Source organism: Podarcis muralis, chromosome 5, assembly GCF_964188315.1.
Source record: "Podarcis muralis chromosome 5, rPodMur119.hap1.1, whole genome shotgun sequence".
Taxonomy (NCBI): Eukaryota; Metazoa; Chordata; class Lepidosauria; order Squamata; family Lacertidae; genus Podarcis; species Podarcis muralis.
In genome coordinates, this window is record NC_135659.1 from 32,675,535 (window position 1) to 32,696,685 (window position 21,151).

The 21,151-nt window shown below is 45.4% G+C and overlaps 1 protein-coding gene across 2 annotated transcripts in view; it reads left to right on the forward strand.

Moving 5' to 3' along the window:
* The first annotated feature begins 9,761 nt into the window (after positions 1 to 9,761).
* The window catches only part of SYDE2 (synapse defective Rho GTPase homolog 2), a 40,474-nt gene continuing 29,084 nt past the window's right edge, over positions 9,762 to 21,151 (forward strand). The window contains exons 1-2 of one of the 2 annotated variants that reach the window (XM_077928506.1): positions 9,762 to 11,630; positions 18,089 to 18,775. In XM_077928506.1, the coding sequence (XP_077784632.1) occupies positions 10,163 to 11,630; positions 18,089 to 18,775 (2,155 nt within the window). In that variant the 5' untranslated portion in view covers positions 9,762 to 10,162. The remainder of the gene's footprint in view (positions 11,631 to 18,088; positions 18,776 to 21,151) is intronic. The other variant, XM_028732904.2, reaches the window with a different exon arrangement.

Here is a 21,151-nt window from a genome sequence, read left to right on the forward strand (position 1 = left end):
GCGGTTCATTGTTACACCCCTGTGGCAGGCTGGAGGCCTGTGCCGCAAGTAGCTTCCACTAGCCAGGCAACTGCGCTCCACTGTTAACGCTGCAGGTCAGAGGTGGAGCTGAGGCTGATTTGGATTCCCAGTCAAAAAACACCCCACACCTCTCAGGTTGCAGCAAAGGTCAGGTTACTTAAATTGCCTCCTCAGGCTGCATGCTGAAACCTCAGGCTCTGTTGACTTGCGTGCAAACTGTTTGCTCTTTTAACCGGTCAAAACTTTTTTTTAAAAAAAATACATTTTGTACACGGCTTAACATCCAAGTTAGAGCAGGGGCCTCCATGCTAATCCCCCGCCCCCAACCACAGGCTCAGGTAACACCCCTCCCTATGGCAGGAATATACTGCAATATTGTGTTGTGGTCTGCCAACTAGTTTATACTAAGGCTGTACATACACCATACATTTAAAGCACATTGGAAGCATGTTACCCATCCACCCCAGCACACACACACACACACACACAGAGAGAGAGAGAGAGAGAAGATTTCTGGGAACTGTAGTTTGATCCTCACAGAGCTAGAATCTACAGCACCCTTAACAAACTACAGCTCCCAGGATTCTGTTGAGGAAATAATATGCTTTCAAAATATGGTGTATATGCAGCCTAAGAATGAATCCACTCTCGAAGTTCCTATCTTTATGTAATCAAAATAGCACCACCATCCACACACAATAGGTTTGGGAAACCCCCTCCCCCCAGAATTACACAAAACTTGAAAAGGAAAAACATGGCCAGAGGAACCCCAAGTACATCCTAATGAGGACCCTGTGTGCTCAGTGCCCATGGAAGGCTGGCTGACTCTTAGGAGTGAGCACGGAAAACAAGGGAGAGCAGGGTAGAAAAGGCCGTAGTTGGCTGGAACCTGGGAGCACTCTGCACTGCGACATTTTGTTGCAGCAGCTCCCACTCAAATCGATCTATTTTTTAAAAGGTATGGTGGTAATACCTCAAACATACTGCCTCTCAATTCAGGAAAGCCCAAGATTCCTTTCTTGCGCCCTGAGTTTTCCATTATTTGTGTATATCTGTGATGTGTATTATATATATGTTTTAAACTACATATGCTATGTTTATGAGACCTGTCTGTTTTTGTTTGTTTGTTTGTTTGTTTTTGTTTGTTTGTTTGCTTGCTTGCTTGCTTGCTTGCTTGCTTGCTTGCTTGCTTGCTTGCTAGCTATAACCTGTATTTGGCTGACCAATAAAAACTGATGATGATTTGGAGACAGGCAAGCCTAAATGACACCAGTGCTACCGTCTGAACATGCTAATGTTGGAATAAAGGCCATTGCACCTAGCAAGACCTATTTCTGAATAAACATATTCCAAATTGCTCAGTAAGGTAATCTGAGAAGTCAAGAGAGCCTTGTATGCATCCACAGTCACTGCTGGTGTACAAGCTCCTTGGTACTTTTTATATATACAGTCATACCTCGGGTTACAGATGCTTCAGGTTGCGTTTTTACGGGTTACGGACCCGCCAAAATTGCTGAATTGCAACCTGTGCGTGCGCAGACGCGCCGCTGCGGGTTGTGAATGCTGCGGGTTGTGAACGTGCATCCTGCATGGATCACATTTGCAACCCGAGCGTCCACTTTATATATAAAAAGTGGGGGTACATGGGGTGTTTGCTCTATGCGTGCTAGCTCCAGTCCTTCCTGTTTTGGTCCCACCTACTTTTTCTGTTGGCTCTGCCCATCACTGGAATGCAGTTCCTGGAAGGATAGGTAAAGGGACCCCTGACCATTAGGTCCAGTCGTGGCCGACTCTGGGGTTGCGGTGCTCATCTCGCTTTATTGGCTGAGGGAGCCAGCGTACAGCTTCCGGGTCATGTGGCCAGCATGACTAAGCCGCTTCTGGCGAACCAGAGCAGCGCACAGAAACGCTGTTTACCTTCCCGCCGGAGTGGTACCTATTTATCTACTTGCATTTTGATGTGCTTTCGAACTGCTAGGTTGGCAGGCTCCTGGAAGGAGCTAAAAAATGTCCTCCACTCTTGATGCACATAATACTAAGCTAGCTCTTCAGGGTTTCAGGCAGGACTCTTCCCCATCCCGACCTGCTTTCAAGCAGCTTCCTGTGTCCCTACTCAGGGTTAAGTGCAACAGCACCGGCGAAAACCTTAAAAAGCAAAACTCCAGCTAAGAATCGGCAGCCGGCCAAGTGCACATACCTGGTTGAGTAGATATGAGAATCAACCTTCTACGACCTGCTCTTTTTGTCCCAAGGCCATTTAATATTGACTATAATCTGGTCAGCAAATACAGGGGCATTGTTAATAGTATGCAGAATTTCTATTTTTATTTTAAATGTAATATGCTGTAGATAGCTGAGTAAAGCACGACGAGTGATTTTAAAATCAAGATCAATTTAAAAACAGAGCAGAACACCGGTGTCATTGAAATTTCGTTGTTGTGCACCAGTTCAAAAAGGCTCAGTTTGCATTAAGGGATATGCTGAGACAGAACTGACCCTGGAAAAGGAGAAGCAAGGTCACTCAGAGTTGTTTGCCAGCCGTCTTGAACAAGCCACTTTAATTTTTCCTTACCTCAATCGAAATTAGCCCTCAGGCAGGTGTCCTTGCTTTCTGTTCAATATCAGCTGCGGGACTTAAAACCACTTACGCTGGAGTAATTCCTACAGCTGGGAATGAAGCAAAGCCAGTGGGTCAAGAGACTTAAACCAGTTTGCGTGTGAGCTTTCTTTTTGTTGTTCTTCCTTTGCCACGGCGTTGTGTTTTGCCGAAGACTTTTATCACTGCAAGCGTCTTGAATTTCAGGCCTATGGCCATCATTAATATTCTCACTTCATTGGTGCCATATCTGATAGCTGAGGCGCCCCAAAAATGCAAGCGAGCGGGGACTGAAATCTTACTTGCATCTTATTAGAGAAGTATGTGATTGAATCTGTACTGAGGCATTTAGCAGCATTATTTTAATGTAACGATGAGTGAATCAAAACACAAGATCCTGAGATGAATTTCAGAATGGGCAAGCATTATTTCCTAGATTGCTGCTGGAAGCCTAATTTTTACAGTACCTGTACAAGAAAACACTAACACAGTTCTAGAATACTTGGCTTCAGTCCGTTCAACACAGGACCTCAATGGGACCTGATTTTTAAAAAAATAAATTTATTTTCAAATATAGGGTAGTGATTTTTAAAAAGTGTTTTCTGCAATCACCAGTTTGCTGGAAGCAATCTGCTAAGTCACAGAGCGATCCTATGAAAGTTCATCAACATAGGCTACACAAAGGAATCCTGTTCATGTCTACTCAGAAGTAAATTGCATTGAATTCAATGAAACTTGCTCTCCGTCTCAGGCAGGTGTGTAGAGGATTGCAGAAGTCTCCAACTGGAATCAAAGGAACTTAAACATGCTTATGTTTGGATCATGCTCCTATACATTAAGCTGTGCTTACAAACTGAAGTTACCACTTGTTGTCCTGTGCCCATGTAAAAAGTCCATAGCTGAACAAACTTACTGGGAAGTTCCATTTTATGGCAATGGGATCATTTCTTAATAATCATTTGTTGCTATCTATTGGGTAGCAATTGACTATTGGTTGCACAACAAGGTTTTTAAATTTTGTTTAATGCCAAATCATTGTAAAGTGATATCTTGATGCTCTAGTGATGCAAAAGAAGTAACATGTCATTTGTTCCCACTGTCTTCAGTTAAGTGAAGGAATGTGCCATATGTCTGCTCTGAGGTGGGGGATATCAGGAAAACCCCAGAACAGTGTGCAGAACAGATCATTTTGTCTGGCAAGCTGCTGTGCTTGCACAGATGGAACATCTGTCATAGTGTGGCGCTGAATTCCAGCCGCTGATTTTAATATTGCATTTAAAAATTGTTGTAACCCACCCTGTGAAATTCTGGTGAAGGCAGGCAAGACATTGAATGACAGATAAATAATGCTCTTGGGTCCTCCTTGGTTTTGCACCGTGTGTTCCAAGGCTGGACTCCAGCTCATGTTGAAAGCTCTGGCTATGCAAAGCAAGATACCACACTGTTTCCCGCCCTAGTTATAAAATAATTATTGTGCATTGGATCCCACTTCTCCTTGATCCCACTTTGTGCAGTTGCCTCAACTAACACCACACCGAAAACTAAAATACCGATCGTAGCTATTCAGATGTGAATGGCAAATATTTTTTATTTGCTTAGAGGCACTTTTTTCTTTGTTGCTGTATCAAGTATTCCAGTCCCGCCACTGAAAACAGGTTCTGGGCTACATCCTGGCTTGGGAAACCCTTTTGATCTGTGCTACCTTTTTTTCAATATGCAGTATTTTTGTTAATGTTGTGTTACATTGATAAGCCTTTCTTTCACCCCATGGGGGCACCCTAACACCAAGTCACAAAAGAACGGAACCATTCACAAGTAAGCAACATTAATTTTCAATATGTCACTGCTTTGACATTCCTGTTACCAAAACGTCAGAGTAAATGCTGACATGGTTTGCTAACATCTACTGTCTAAGCACTAACCTTTGATGAGCAACTTCAGGGCCTCTTTCCTCCCTTCCGTTGTTTTTTTCAAACATATATCTAAAGTGGACTTGGACCAGACAGCCTTCACATAAACTGCTGTCCTCTGTAAAGTAGGATACAGTACATGGTCACCCTACATGAAAGCAAGGTGTGTTATCAGCTCCTTATGAGTGGATCCATAATTCATCCATTGGCATACATCATCACCATACTGAATATTTTTCAGCCCTGTTTCAAAGATACATTATTAGGTTAATAAGATTCTAATTACAGTGGTGCCTCGGGTTAAGAACTTAATTCGTTCCGGAGGTCCGTTCTTAACCTGAAACTGTTCTTAACCTGAAGCACCACTTTAGCTATTGGGGCCTCCAGCTGCCGCCGCGCCGCTGGAGCACGATTTCTGTTCTCATCCTGAAGCAAAGTTCTTAACCCGAGGTACTATTTCTGGGTTAGCGGAGTCTGTAACCTGAAGCGTATGTAACCTGAGGTACCACTGTATTGCCCCCATCCCATCCAGGCTATCCCTGTTGTGAAAGAAAACAAAGACACAGAGCAATGTTTTCCTTCAAATGTCAAGGGAAAAAGAGGTTGAAGCCATTATTTGTCCCAGGGAAAGATCAACCACCTTTTTGGCTTATGAAAAAAATGGCTTGGATTTTTTCTTTTAAAGAAACATACTGGTTTCAGCATTTATCCGGTAGATGGAATACTTCTGATACTTATTTTGAGAAAATGTACACCGTGTTGTACTTTTATGCTTAGGTCTGCATCTTTGGATTAGTTGGGGATATATTTACAGGGTTGCATTGCAATATGAATACTGAAGGATACTTCAGTCTCAAAAATGGGCATGTGAATGAAATGATGACCCCTGGTGACACAATCTGGTCCCTTGGCACCATTTACCATGTAGCCGAGGCCTTGGATTACATAAAACGTTTCTACCAGCTGATGGTAAATCAGTGTGCTGCAGGGAGCTCTGGGAAGACAGAGTGTATTCTGCAACAAAAGGGCTTGCATAAAGGCTACTCATTTTCAAGAAGGGACATCTGGCATCCCTATTTCAATGTCTTCAATCAAACAAGCTCCCAAGATGAAGTTGTGTTAGTGGGAGAACACTGACAGAATTTTTAAGATCAGCGGTTCAAAAGGCTCTTCTTCAAAAACCACTTTGTGGCCAATTCCACAGCACGTTTTCTTCTGTTATACGAGACCAGCTGTTGCACTTGTCTTCTCTTCTCCTTCCCTATCCTCACACAAAAGCAAACAAGGGGAAAATGCTCTCTGCAGCTCCACTAACCCCTGTTGCTTCATTGTGTTTTTCTGCAATGCTTGTTGAGAAATACTGGATACAAGAAAAAAGAAATAATCAATAGAAAATGCTCACAAGTATATTACATAGTTATTTATCACATTTAAACATTATTATGAGTTTTAAACAAAACCATAACAGGTGGTGCTCAACATTAGCCATACCCAGAGCTGATGCATTCAGATCAATGGATTTAAGTAAATTAAGTCCATTGGTTTGAAAGAGTAGGGCTGCAGGCACACCACCCATTTAAAAACACAAGTTCCTCCAAAGAATCCGGAAAACGAGCCACAATTCCCAGAACTTTTAACAAGCTACGGGTCCCAGGATTCCCAGGTCAGGTGTTTTAAATGTGCTTTAAAATATAGTGCATATACAGCCAAAGTGATAAGTAGATGTAATCCAATGTGCTTAACAGTCATTATGGATATTGCTCACCATGTGTTAATTTAAGGAATGTTATGTGACGGAAGGAAGAATTTTTTTTAAAACCCACATTGATTTCCATGCCCTAAGTAATTGCTTTTATTCTCTAACAAACAGCCCAGTTATAATGCCAATCTATAATAACATTAGTCCCTTCTTGGACACTTGAAATACCACTCTGGACAGCATCAGCTCTGTCGTTCCCTCTGTGAGAAATTTCCAAAATAAGGAGGGAAAAGATAACACAATTTTGCCTTGTTTCTTAACACAGTAGTACTTAACGATTGATCAAAACAGCAACTCACTTCTATTCTAGGGGCTTTCGAAATTCCCAATGTTGAGCAGAAAATGGCAACTCATCTATTTCTCCAGCTCCTGGGACAAGTTGCAGACTAAGTAAGTCTTTGACCTTAGCTTGCAATTTCCCTTTGGCAGAGAGGATTCCAGCCCCTGGGGACGCAGTGTGACAGGGCAGTGTCCTTGCCTAACCTTATCAGGGTCAGGAGGCAACAGCTGGCCCCCAAGGCTGCTCCTGCCTGCCAGGTAGCACTGCATTGCCAAAAAAGGGGCTGGTGGTGGCAAATGGGGGTGGGGGTGGTTGTCATCCCCAAACAGTGCCTATTTTGTCCAACTGCTCCCTTCTTTTAAAGGGTCACATTGAAACTGCAGGTAAGAGTAGCGCTCCATTGCGGAGACTGCAGTGCAGAGACATTTGAGGGCTTTTCCATGGTGTTGGCTCCGAAAAGGGACACTGCAAGTTGCAATCGATGAGGAGAAAATTAAACAAGGCCGCCGCCCCAAGGGTAGATTGGCTCTAAAACATGGCAATGAGTGTGACTTCTAAATCAGACTAGGGCTTCCATATATTACTTTAAATGAAAGAGAAACAAACAGGCACCCAAACAATAGCTGCCATTTGCATGGATACACCAGAATAAAAGTGCATTTTAAATAACAATAATTGCTGTTATAATCCAGAGAAAAGAAAAAAGGAGCAACATACATTAGTGAATTGCATATAATTTTCTCATGTAATTGCAAAAGGATTATAAGCAATCCTGTGCTCACTCTGCCTGCTTATTCCTAAATTCTTTAAACGTTTTCCGTTCTTGCTCAGATCTCTTCTCTTTTTGCGTCAGACCCAAAGGATCCAGGCGATTTTATTTAAAAGTTGCCAGTTCCCAACTTTTTTTATAGACCGTTCCCCTCAGATGGGGATACCTATTTCTTTTTCCAGTACTTCACATACAAAATCCTTGCTGCTAGAATCATAAATCCTCGCAGCTAGAATCCCATTATAATTTCGCTCCCTTTTTTCTCATCTTCCAAAGCACTTGAATGCCTTCGCTTGTGCGACCATATGGCAGGGAGAAATCCAGCCTCTGCCTGGAGGAGAAGCCACATTTGCTGAATACGAACCTCTCCAAAGCGAAGGCATCAGGGCCTGTTAGTCAAAGTGAGGCAAAGGATGTTGAAGAGTGGAGAGAACTGATGAGATGTTGGACTTCACAGGGGTCCCTGACCTGTCCCCCTCCAGGTGTTCTTGGACGACAATGTCCAGTGTTCCTCACATACTGAGGCTGGCGGAAGTTAGGCATTTACACACCCCATGTGGTCTTTCCTGCGCCTCCTAGGCTGGCTTGCTGCCCTCAAGTGGAGGGGGGGATGCTCTCCCCTCACCAGCAGTGAAGGACCTTTTGTGTGGGGAAACGAGGGAACTATCTATCTGCGTAATAATATGCCGATACAAAGCCCGATACCGGTAATACCAAAGTTGCCGTATTACTTGTTGCTTGGCCGTCCTCCAACATGCTTGCAAACCTGGAAAATGTTTGAAAATCTTACATTGAGTTTATTTTTATAACAACCCTGCAAGCAGACCCATTTATTTTCATTGTGCAGATGGGGAGCTGAGACATAAGAACGTAAAAAACTTGCTGGATCAGGCCAAGGGCTAACAGCGGCAACAGACAGGATGCCCACGGGAAGTCTGTAAGCAGGACTTGAGCTTGACGGTTCTTTCCGCACCTGTGTTTCCCAGCAAGTAGCCATGGTGCTTAGCAGCTGCTGGCAGCCTTGCCTTCCATGAATTAGAGCCCTTCAAATGAGTGGTCATAACTTCTCATCGACTTTCCGGTAAGTAAAAGTAGGATCTTGTACATGGAGTCATGGCAGATCTGTTTCCCTTTGCCCCACATGGACCTACAGAGACCCTAAACCGGCTCCACCTTTTGGTGGTATGGTGGTATGGTTGTGGCAGGTAGGTGAAAGGGGTGCTTTCCCCTAGACCAGGGGTTCTCCAACTATTTTCTCTGGGCCACATGTTCAGAATAAAAATTTGCTCTTGCCACACCAAACTTATTTTATTGATAAGAAACACACTGGGGAAAAAAGAAAACAACAACAACAACTCCAGGCAGGGCTTGATTTATAACACAGAACACAACTACTTTATGACATTCAGAAAGCACAGCTACATCAGAACAGTAACCATTCCCAAAGTATAATTATAAATGAGCCGCTTGCCTATGTACCGTAAGTATGTATGCAAACTCCGTGCAAGGTGTGAGCTTGCTTTTGCAGGGTAATCTCATTTGTATTAGGTATAATGTGAGACAGACAAACACACTTCTTGTCATCAACGCAAAGAAACCTTTCTCTTTTCTGATCTTTCCTGTTTGTCAGAGCTGAAAATCCCTGTTCACAACAGCATGTAGTGGAGAACTGCAGAAAAATAGCCAATACTCTTTGAAGAAAGGCTTGGAGACTGGTTGTATATCTCGCCCCTCCCCCAATTATTGCTATGCTATGCGGGTGGCGCTGTGGGTTAAACCACAGAGCCTAGGACTTGACTGATCGGCGGTTCAAATCCCCACGACGACGGTGTGAGCTCCCGTTGCTCGGTCCCAGCTCCTGCCAACCTAGCAGTTCGAAAGCACGTCAAAGTGCAAGTAGATAAATAGGTACCACTCTGGCGGGAAGGTAAACGGCGTTTCCATGCACTGCTCTGGTTTACCAGAAGCAGCTTAAGTCATGCTGGCCGCATGACCCAGAAGCTGTACGCTGGCTCCCTCGGCCAGTAAAGCGAGATGAGCGTCGCAACCCCAGAGTTGGTCACAACTGGACCTAATGGTCAGGGGTCCCTTTACCTTTTTAATGCTATACTGAAACGTTTAAATGTTTTTGGATTCTTTGAATCTTCCTGAGCCACTTGCCATCATCTCCTCCTGCTGCCACACCCTTTGAGAACCACTGCCCTGGGCTCTAGCTATCAAAGGCAGAGGAGCCTCCCCAGAAAAAGGGAGAAGAAAGCGAAGCAGCCTCGCGGCTAAGCCCAACTCCCTGCCCAAGGTAGGCTCACTGAGGCTCGTGCAAAGTAGGTGCCTTAGTTAAAGGGTTAATTTCCAGACGAAGGAGGGGAGAGGGAGCGGCGCTCGCCCCGCCCCTGCGCGTGGGGAGGGGAGGAGGTGCGCGGGGTAAAAGAAAAAAGAAAAAAAACTTCGCCTCTCCTGTTGTTCTCCGACGTCCTATCCCAGCCTGTGCAGCCTCGGGGCTGGAACGAGGAGGCGGCGGCGGCGGCGGGAGGCCGTGTGCGCGAGGCTCCTGCGAGAGCGCTCAGCCCAGCTGCTGGCAGCAAGGCATGCGCATTGCAGGGCGCCCTCTCACCCCGCTCAGCTATGCCAAATATGTGGTGAGCAGCAGCAGCGAAAGAAGAGAGAGAGCGGGACGCGCGAGCGAGCGCGAGAGGGGACCATGGGGCGCTCCTGCCAGCCGGGCTCCGGGCTGCCGCGCTCGCCGTCTCCCTCAGGGGGACCCTTGCGCGCAGCGGCGGCGCCCAGCAACTAGCCCCCAGGCGGAGAGAGGCGACGACCAGCGCCAGGCATGGCTGACCCTCTGCGCAGGACCCTCTCCAAGCTGCGGGGCAGGCGGGCGCAGCGAGGGGCGGCGGGGGAAGCCGCCGGGCACCCCAGCGGAGGCGGCGCCCTTCGAAGTCGAGCCCAGCAGAATCTGGCGCGCCCGGGAAACCGGACGCCGTGCGGGGTCTTCGCGCCCCACCTGGAGGAGCCCACGCTGAGGGAGCCGGAGTCTTGGTCCCGGCGGGGGAAGGCGGCAGCGGCGCCCGAGGAAGAATCCCCCGGAGCCCGCCTTTGCCCGCCGAAGAACCGCGTGGAAGGGACGCGGCAGCTGCCTCCGCCGAGCCCGCCGGGGCTCCGTGCGCCCCCGCCGGCGGCCGAGCTCTGCTTCTCGTCGTCGTCGTCGTTTTTCCCCCGCGGGGCGGACTCGGGCTCAGCGCTGGAGCGGGGCGGCGGGAGCGAGGAAGAGGACTATTACGACAACCACAGCCTGCCCGGCTGGAGCTGCCCCAAATTGGCGGGCCGGGCGCAGGGGAACGCCGACGGCAGCGTGGCCCTTGGCAGCGGCCACTCCAAGGCACACGAGAGCGCGGGCCGGCTTCGCAGCCAGCTGCAGGAGGCTTATTACCTGCTGATCCACGCCATGCACGACCTGCCCCCGGCTAGCCCCGTCGTCGGGGCCCGCTCCCCGCCGCCCCTTGCCCACCCGCCGCCCTCCTCCTTCCCCTCGGCTGGGAGGAGCCACGATGCCTCAAGCTGGACTTTCCCGTGCGGGGACGGGTCCCCGCCGTCGCGAGCGCCCGATTCCGGCTCCCAAGGCTCCGGCAGGGCCCCCGCCTGGCGCCGGGGCATCAGCAAGAGCTGGGAGAGCCTCCCCGCTGCCCAGCCGCCCGCCAGACCGCCGCCCTTGCGGAGGTGCGGCAGCGACGGCGCGCTCGGCCCCTCGCCCCGGGGCCACCTGCTGCAGCGGCCGGGCGCCAGGCGGGGACTAGGTTGCGGCGGCCTTGCAGCTCCCGCCGGCTGCTCTGACCACAGCAGCAGCTGCGAGCAAAGCCCCGGCAGCCGGAGCGCTTGCGAGGGACATCCGTCGGCGCTGCCGCGGGACGACTTGGGCCGCTTGCTGGGCTCGGGGCTGTGCGCCGCCCTGGGCGAGGCGGTGGCGCTGAAGGGCGCCGCGGACCCGGCGGAGGGGGGCGGCGGCAGAAGCCACGTGCGCCCTCCGGCAGGCACCCACGGCGGCCCCTTCAAGCCTCCCGCCGTGACGGTCCGGAAGCTGCAGAAATGGATGTACAAAGGACGCCTCCTGTCCCTGGGCATGAAAGGCCGCAGCGAGCCAGCGGGGGCTCCGTCGTCTTCGTCTCCCGCAAAAACATCCAGGACCTGCGGGCCCCCTCTGGGCAGAGAAGAGGGGCCGGCAACGCCGCCTCCTGCCCCCTTGAGGGGTCAAGGTGGAAAGGGCCTGGGATCCCCTTCAGACCAAAGAATCTTGCTGACAGGTAATGATTTTTGTGACCACCTCCCCTCGCCTCACTTTCCCATGGTTGGGGGTTTGCAAGCCTCCCCAAAGTTGCTCTGTTCTTTTTATTTTATATTATGGACAGTGCTTTTAACTGCTGCTTGAAAGAAAGAAAACACTTCAGTGCAGTTTGCCTCACCCTTGCATCCCTTGCACCCTTGCATTTGGGAAAAGCTTCACTTGGCTGAATTGCTTTCAGGTGCAGGAGACTTGCCTTTTGTTTATTTTAATTAAGGAGCAGGCCTACTCCAAGCCTCACCTGCTCTGTTGCATTCTGCTAAAGGCAAAATAGTCTCAGTTTCTGGGCCGGATGGAGTATACAACTAATGCTTATGGCATGTGAAGCTTGTTGACTACTCTCTGCAGTATTGCATAAAAATAGCAAGTTTGCCATAACAGGCATGCAGAGTGTTGAGAAAGAGACAAGGCTTTCGTAAAGTCTGTGTGCCAAATACTAATTTGCAAGTAGTGTGTGGGATTCACATGAAGGGAAAACACACACACATGCACAAAAATGAGGTCACTTGTGTTTGCAGACCAGGACAAGTAGGTTAGTTAAAGGAAAGGAGGGTACATGTAGAATAGGAAGAAATACTGTACAGTAACCATAACTTCTCCTTATTCCACTGCGCAAGCTGGAATTTTTTAAAAGCTTATTTACATCTCACTTATTTCATTGGGAGAGTTAAGCAGTTGCATAGATCTCCCCCATTCAAATTCAGCAAAACTTAAAAAAGCTTGCCTTTGGCTCTATTGTATGCTGCCATTAAAATATTAATTAAGGGGGGGGGAGGAAAGGCATAATGCTTCTGAGCCTCGGTTTCTCCAAAAGTAAGTTGTGGGGAGGGCTTTTCCGCATCAAATATCGCTGCAGGTGGAAAGCTGCCATAGCAAGGAGAGAGGTTCCATTCTAACATTTCCCCTTGCATGCTGTTTTTCATGTGCAGGGAGCTTATTTTATTTTAGGCTGGGAGAAGAATTGAAATATTGAGGACTTGCCACATTTGCAGCATTTGAGCCTGGTGCAGCAGTGCAACTCCTTTCTCTGGTGTAAGAAAGCCTTGAGGAGGACCCTACCTGGCACAGTGCTATTCTAAATCCGATGGGGAGGAGCTGCCTCTTAAACAGTCCTCATTTTACCCCCAAGTTGCAGAGCAAGGAGTTGCCCAGTAGCACTTCCCCTGCTGCGAATACAGTGTGAAAAGTCATTCTTGGTATGGAATGCAATTTGTCTCTCTCCGCCCCAGTTGCTGTTTTAAATTGTAACCTCTGCGTGAAATCTTAATGGACGTGTGACACTTATTAACCATAAATGTTTAGTTACTTTGAGTACAAGAAGTATCCTGGAAAATACTTCTCTTTTTTTATCTCTCCCTCCCACCCCTGAAATCTCTGCTCAGTGGCAGGTTCACAAGTACACCTCACAATTCCCCTGACAAAACAAAAACTGGGGGGAGTGGGGGGGGGGAAGCACAGTGGGGTGGGGAGGAACATGTTAATGTTATCTGGTCAAGCACCACTGCCTCATTTATTTCTATTGGCCCTGAGGGGGTGAAGCATTCCCAGAAGGGTTGGCAAATCAACATGGATGCTTCCAGAAAAAATGCCTCCCTTTTATACATTAATCTCACAACGTGTTGCTAAACCGTGTTAATAGCTCACTTATTAAAGTACCCGTATATGAAGTAAGCTTTCAGTTTCTAGGTCCCTTGGTGTTTAATTTCTCTATAAAGTCCACATTATTGTGGATAGTCCAGTATTGTATGTAGAAATGAGAAGCTACAGATTCAAATAATAGTAATAGTAATGATGATGATGATGATAAATAATCAGAAAGTGCTTAATTATCTTTTTCTGGGCAAGCCTATAGTAAGTTTCCTTTGTGAAAAACTTCAAGTTCAGCAGAACATTGGGTTGGATCCAAATTGAGTCATGCTTAGAGCAGCCCCATTGAGTTATTTATTTAGAAGATTTTCAAAATGCTTAATCAAAGAGCTTTCTAATTTAAATGGGTAGCTTAGTTCTTTTGATTGGTTTATCCTGAGGGGAGATACAGTCCTTTCCACCTGTTAAACCTGCCTTTGGCCCTCTGTGTTGTTCTGGACCATTTTCTGCTGTATCCCCCTCTGCTTAACATCCAAGAAACAGTACAGCTCAATAAATCCTATATTGTATTTCCTTATCTAGTTCCTCAAGACACAAAAGTGCAGGGAGAGACAAATATTAAAGATGCTAGTATGGGGGACGATGGCACCCACTTTAAATCAGTTGTTGTGTTCTGTACTAAATCAAACGCACCCTCCACAGTGTCCACGTCACAAAATATATATATATCAGTACTTAGCACACCACTGACCACATTCTGTGACAGTTAAAGAAAGACCTGTGTACCTGCTATGTCTTTAAAGCACATTCTTTCACTCAAAGTAATTCTGGGCACTGTGGTTTATTCCTCACAGAGATGCAATTTCCAGCAATCCTTAAACAGCAGTGCCCAGAATTTATTGAGGAAAGTAATGCATTTTGCATGTACTCTAAAGGTACAATGTGTGCGCAGCTGATTGAAAGTATTTCTGAAAAAAACAAATTCTGTATGTCAGTGTAGGGCAGTGCTTCCCAAAGTGGGTGATACCGCCCCCTGGGGGAGGCACTGGAACAATTGGGGGGGTAGTAACCTCTGGTGCAATTGGGACAGGGCATTGAATAAAAATAGGGGGGCAGTGGAAGCATGAAGAGGTTGGTTTTTTTTGGAAAAACTACATGTTTCATCGTTGTTTACAACTACATCTTTATTTACTATGTTGTAGAACGTAGGTAGAAATATAGATACATAAAAGAACACAAATTTGTCACTGCACCTTTCTGTTTGTTCGTGTAAAGAAGGTGATTTCCTAGGGGGTGCTGGGTAATGTTTTGTTTTGTTTTTTTCCTGAAAAGGAGACAGTAGGCCAAATAAGTTTGGGAACCTCTGGTGTAGAACGAGGCATGCTTCCCCGTAAGCAAGCCCCATTCTGTTCAGTGGGATTTACTTCCAGGTAATAAGATCACACAACTCAAAGACTACACAGGGTTTGAATATATTTTGTCATTGCATCTTAGCACCCCCCCCCCGCACCCCCCACCTTAAATAACTTCTAATTAGGATTGCTGCAATAAATCTACAGGATCACTGTGGTGCTTTGCCCTTGTTAAACTTGCTTCTGCTGTTTTTGTAAACTAGACATAGCCTTAGGTCTAGTTTGTACATGTGTGATTAATGCTGAGTAGCTATTGATATGAGTTATGTGTTGAGAATCTGCTCTCCGGAGGGCTGTTAGCTTTCCTAACTTGTCCCTAATGGAGGAGGGAAAACTTGCCCTTTTAATATAGGGTGGACATTTGTGAATTGCTTCACAGAGATGTGTATCTTGCTAAGGTGCCCAGTTGTAAAGAAACAGACTGTGCAGGAAAGGGAATTTCAGCAAGTGCTCCTGTCAAAATTCTCATTTCTACGGGGCAGTTAAAGAGAAGGGATTCTCCTCCTCCTCTTCAAATGTTGCCCTCAGGGGCAGCTCATGACAACTGACCCCCAGTACCCTCAAGTGGCCCATTCTCCCACAGCCATGGCTGTGATCAGTCTAGATCTTGCAGGAAAGCCCGGGCATTTAACAAAGCTCCAGGATGTCCACTTTGGTGTTAACAGCGCTTGTGTGAAATAGTCACTTGCATTAGCAGGTATCGATGCTTTTTATAATGAATGAACCAGCTTGTAAGTTAAACGTTAATAACTTAATTATTCAAATACTCCTCTTTAACAGTGTGTGGTCTCTAATCTTAACTGAAAGAAGCAGTTGCTTTTTAGTACAGTTTCTTTCATGTTTTAACTTTTCCACATAAGTGTGTGTGGAATAGCTGCAGTGGTAAATGCTTTTCGAGGGTGCCTCCCCCGCCCCCCAGTTTTGTTTTAAGTTCTGTTTTAGGATTATGCCTGGTTTAAAGTTTCATTGCTCTAAATCCTCCTAGATTTATTGCAAAACACTGCTTCAGAAAAATATAATTAGCCAGAGCATTCTAAGCATTGGTTGCACAATGGTACTACATTCTGTGTATTGTTTTACAGACATGGGAAGGTTAAAATGCACATAATTACAAGGTGCCTGTTAATTGTACAGACTTGAGTAGTCACAGGAAAAGGAAAAGACTTACCGTATTCCAGAAATCTAGGTTGAGATGTAAGAATGCTTCTTGCCCTATACAGGGGCGGACTTTAGTCTTTCAGATTTCAAGTAATAACAAAATATATAAACCAACATAGCGAGTGATTATTATTATTATTATTATTATTAGTAGTAGTATTTTAACAAAGAACTTATCCATTTGCATTTTTAAAAATAGGCAGAATGAATTCTGTCTGCTTAAATAGGTTGTATGGAGGCATGGGTAAAGTTAAATGAAGTCAAGTTCTGTTCTGTTCTTGGTCGTAACCTCGAGTTTGATTGACTGATGGGAATTGTTCTGCCTAATGGCTTTATTTTTACATTTTTTTTGCCCAATAACCTTAAATATTAATTTGTTCCATAGGGAGACAATAACACATCGAAACCTTTTTTAAACCCCGCTTCCATGTTCTAGTAAAATTACAGGATTTTCCTAGTGAGTATTTGTTTAGCATATGGACTATTGGGAGGCCATGATGGTAGCCCAAGCCAAGTCTTTGAGCATTAGGTGCCCTTCTTAGTAATAGCAGTGCAGTTGTGGAAGGCGATGCCCCTAGAGGTTCAACTGGTGCCAACATTGTCCACCGTGACATGACCTGCTGAAGAACTGCCTTGTCCACCAGGTTTTAATATAGTAAGATGCTTGGATCTCAGGAAGCTGGCCAACTGTTTTTATTATTATTATTGTATTGCTGATACTGTGTTTTGTGTTAACGTTTATTGTTTTGTGTATTTACTATTGTAAATTGCTCTGGGAGAGCCAGTGTGGTGTAGTGGTTCAGAGCGGTGGACTCGTAATCTGGTGAACCAGGTTCACGTCTCCACTCCTCCACATGCAGCTGCTGGGTGACCTTGGGCTAGTCACTCTTCTCTGAAGTCTCTCAGCCTCACTCGCCTCACAGAGTGTTTGTTGTCGGGGAGGAAGGGAAAGGAGAATGTTAGCCGCTTTGAGACTCCTTCGGGTAGTGATAAAGCGGGATATCAGTGGCGTGGGTTGTCAGCACCCGGGGCAAGGCAAGTAATTTGCGCCCCCTAACCCGTGGATTTGCGCCCCCTAACCCGTGGATTTGCGCCCCCTAACCTGTGGATTTGCCCTAACCCCAGATGTTGCGCCCGGTGCGGCCGGCCCCCTCTGCACCCCCCACACTACGCCACTGCGGGATATCAAATCCAAGCTCCTCCTCCTCCTCTTAGGACGAAGGGTAGGATGCCAGTGTGAGAGAGATGCTCCTGAGGAATAATTGCAAGCGGCCGGAAAAGGGGTAAAAGGGAACCTTCACCACATCTGGAGGAACGAGAAGACATGAAACGCTGAAATAATACACGATTAAATGATTGCATCTCTCCCCCCCCCCTGTGCCCCTTATATATTATTCACAGGGAGCATAGAAGTTTTAAAAACATCCCCCCTTCTTTTAGAATAAACGTTTGTTTTATGAAACATAGGAAGAGTGACATTTGTAAAAATGCATCTAAGATAAATCTATTCTTTGGTTATTTACTTTCATCCCAGAAGGATGAAAGAATCTGAACTAGTCAAGAATCTGGTCCCTTGGTGGGCCATGATAGCTACATTATAGCATGGTCCCTAACTTCATGTTTATCAAGCAGTGTCTGATATTGGGGTGGGGGTGGGATAGATCCTTTTCTCGCTGTGTCTGCTCACTTGGAATGTAATGCATGTTCAGACACGACTGTCCTACCATTTGTAGTTACTTCAAGACTTTTATTGCTGTTGGATCTGTGCATCTGGTCAGATTTGAATATTTAGCCATCAAAATATACAGCCTCCCCCTTCCCGCCCGCCATCCCTGTTGTATATTGAAACTGTGTGGAATGCCTGTATGCTGAGCTATGCCTGTATATGGATATAATGTGTATATAATGTATAGCTACAGAGTTTATGTAGTTCTTTGATTTAAAAAAGGAGGAAAGTAAAACAAGGGAGTTCTGTTTCCATCAGAGCTTTACCTTTATGTCAGCCTTTGCCAACCTGGTGCCCTCCAGATGTTTTGGGCTGCAATTTCCATCAGCCCCAGCCAGTAAGACATGCTGGATGGGCTGATGGGTTTTGTAGTCCAAAACCTTTTGGAAGGGCACCAGGTTAACAATGGCTGCTTTAAGTTTATGAAACAGAAGCTTTTTTCAGGCTTTCTGGACACTTGCAATGTGCTGCTGTAGACTACCCCACTCCACAATTTCAATTTGCTCTCTCTGTTTCTCTCCTCCCCGTCCTTTACAGATTTGATTGAAACAGTGTACATACCGTCGGTGAGCAGAAGAGAACTTAAGAACTTCAAATCCACCGAAGTCGCTGAGTGCAGGCCTCGGATTGCCAGCATCACCGTGTCCAAGAAACGTAACTGGCTACATCAAAGTTCTCCAAGGGTGCCCAATTTGGAAAAAGGAAACTCGTATAAGAAAATTTCAAGAGAAACGCACCAGAGACAGAAATCGCCCAGCCCATTGCTTGAGCCGAAGATGCCTCACCTTTTCCCCAAACTTCTAGGGCATGAAAGCCCTAAAAGAAGAATTGGTTGCGTACGAGCTGTTGAGAATGGGGCAAGCTCTTTGGCACGGCGAAACTGTACTTTAGATTTTGGGGATGATAACGATGCAGATGATGAAGGAGAAATATGGTACAACCCTATCCCTGAAGACGATGAGCCCAATTTTCCTGACCATTTGGACCCTCAAGCCATTAATTGCAAGGTGCCTTCTGGGAATGACTTGGTTAAAGTCGTAAGGCCTAACGAAGGCCTCGCACACGTCTTAGACTGTGTCGGAAACACTCTGCCCAGGGAAATTAATGAAGTAGATGGTGTACATTCCATGGAACATTTGCAAGTACACAAGCAAAAGCCTACGTGCAGTATTCAGACTGGGTTTGCAGTGGAAGATAGCCCTACATTGAAAGGTACTTTGGGAGGTAAGAGGAGTGCAAACATTTAACCTACAGCGATGTTGTTAAATATTACATTTCATAAGGTGGTACTAGCTTTCATTTTGGGGTAAGCTGAAAGTCCCATTTCTCTGGAAGTTCAAGTCTTACGTAAGCGTTAATTCACTCATACAGCTTGATCAATGCATCTTCATTCAAAAGTGAACTGATTTTTTTAACCAGACTTACTCTTTTAGACAGTTTTATTTTCACTAGGCCTACTTTGGGTTTATTCTGTAACGTATTCTGAAACTTTCATTTGCTCATGTAGAAACATCTCTCCCAATCGTTCTTCTAGTAGGTTTGCGGAAACACTATTGTCAACCACAATTGGGAATTAGTTATATCCTACAGTAACAGATCTGCCGTTGATTTTTGTTTGCGTAGAACTGTCAACATTTTAATTTTTGTTCAGTTCTTAGAACAAACTATATAACTATATAAATTGAATATAGTTTGTATAGAACAAACTATACAAACTATATAACACAAATTGCCCATTACAACTTATTCAACATTTTTCTTAATAGTGCTGGCTATAGGGATATGCCTAACATTGTTTCTGAATTGGCTTTGTTTCTCAGGGTTGTTTTTAAAAAACAAAAACAAAAAACATGGAGTATTCCATTTTGTGTGTGCTCTTAATTTATACAACAGCAGAGTTATGCTTTTCTTGAGACATACTAGCTTTTTTGTGTGGCTTCTACTGAGTTCATTGTAATATATACTTTATTTGCAAGCTGGGAAGGTGTAAATATGACCGTTGTAGGAAATCTACATGCATTTTATGCCATGTTTCATGGATTAATTTCTTAATACATACATAGCTCCCACGAGTATTGGCAGAGGACTTCTGATAGATTAAAGTTTGTTTTTGAATTAAGGGAGATTATATAGAGGCTTTCAACTCACTGGGGAAAATTTGTTGCTTAACTAAATCAAGATTGGTTCATGATTGTGGTGCCTATAATGAACCCTGGTGAAATTGATTGCAAATCTATCCTATACTGTTCCTTGTGTCTTGAGTTAATGAATGCAGCCTTGCCTCTGTGTGCATTGAATAGTAATCACATTGAATGCAATAATTGATGAAGAGAGTCCCTGCTGTTACGTAATTGGCTTTATTGCTAAGGACTACTTAGTGATTCTTTTAATCCTGTTAAGGTGTCTACAGTTAATTTCAGTCAAAGCTGAAATGACAGCTCCTCCAGACAAAATTGTCACATAAAGGGCAGCAGGGCAAATCAATTTGTTTGTATGAATGTGTAGTACTGAGTAGCACATGCAGTTACTCTGAAGTGGGATGTAAATGTCTTCATGGCTTTCAATCCTAGCTGGTTGTTACTGTCTTCTGCCTAGCGATTTCCTAAATATTTTCCCCGCCCCCAAAAGGGATATCCTTTGGGGTGGGGCAGATGCCAGCTTATGTATAGTTTTTATGCTGAGTGTTGATTTTGAAATAATTTCCTAGTCCATAATTGACCCGTCTCCATAACAGCACAACAGATATGATTGCTATATTTCCCAGAATACCTTTTGGCAGATCTGGAATATCATCTAATCCTCCTTGTTGCCCGTAATGGGAACTAAACAGCTTAACCGATACATGCAAATGGGATTTTGTGTGGCGCCTCTTCAAGGGGACTTACTAATAAATGTCTTTAATATATTTCCAGGTTCTGATTTGCACTAAGTATGATTTTTATTGTTACTTTCCTGCAAATCAAGACAGGGCTGCCATCAAACACGCCATTCAATATCAAGCTTTGCAACAACGTAGGGAAACTTACCTTTCCTGCCATTGCTCTACATCTGACTGTTGCCGATGGGAAAAAACACAAAGCGTGATGTTGTCAGGACACGAGATAACTTTTACTAGCCAGTGCAGAAGGGTGAACTTGGCATGGTTGTGCTGTTCACAGCGAGAGTTATGCTTTGTCCATTTTTCATTCGACTCTTCTCCCTGACTTTTAAAACCAGCGAGAGGCAGATGATATACTGCCGCCCCTTTACAAAGAAAGCAACTTTCTCTTCCAACTCTGCATGTATATATCTAAACCTGGCAACAGAACCATCCCTCCTGAAGGGCTACTGAAACAGAAGTCTTGAACTGTGTGACCGCAGAAAGGCTGCATGAGTTGGCTTCTCAGTAAGCATCACATTGTTTAATACTCATCATGCTTTCTAAGGCACTCACATTTTACTGTCTTATTTTCTTGGTACAGAATTATCCTGTATGTGCTATGCCATATTTTTTTAACCATTCCAGAATTAAGCAGTAGGCCTCTCATAAGAAAAAACAGCAATCCTTAACTGCCTGCCTGCCAGCCATAGAGGAAATCTCTTTTTTAGACAATTGCAAGC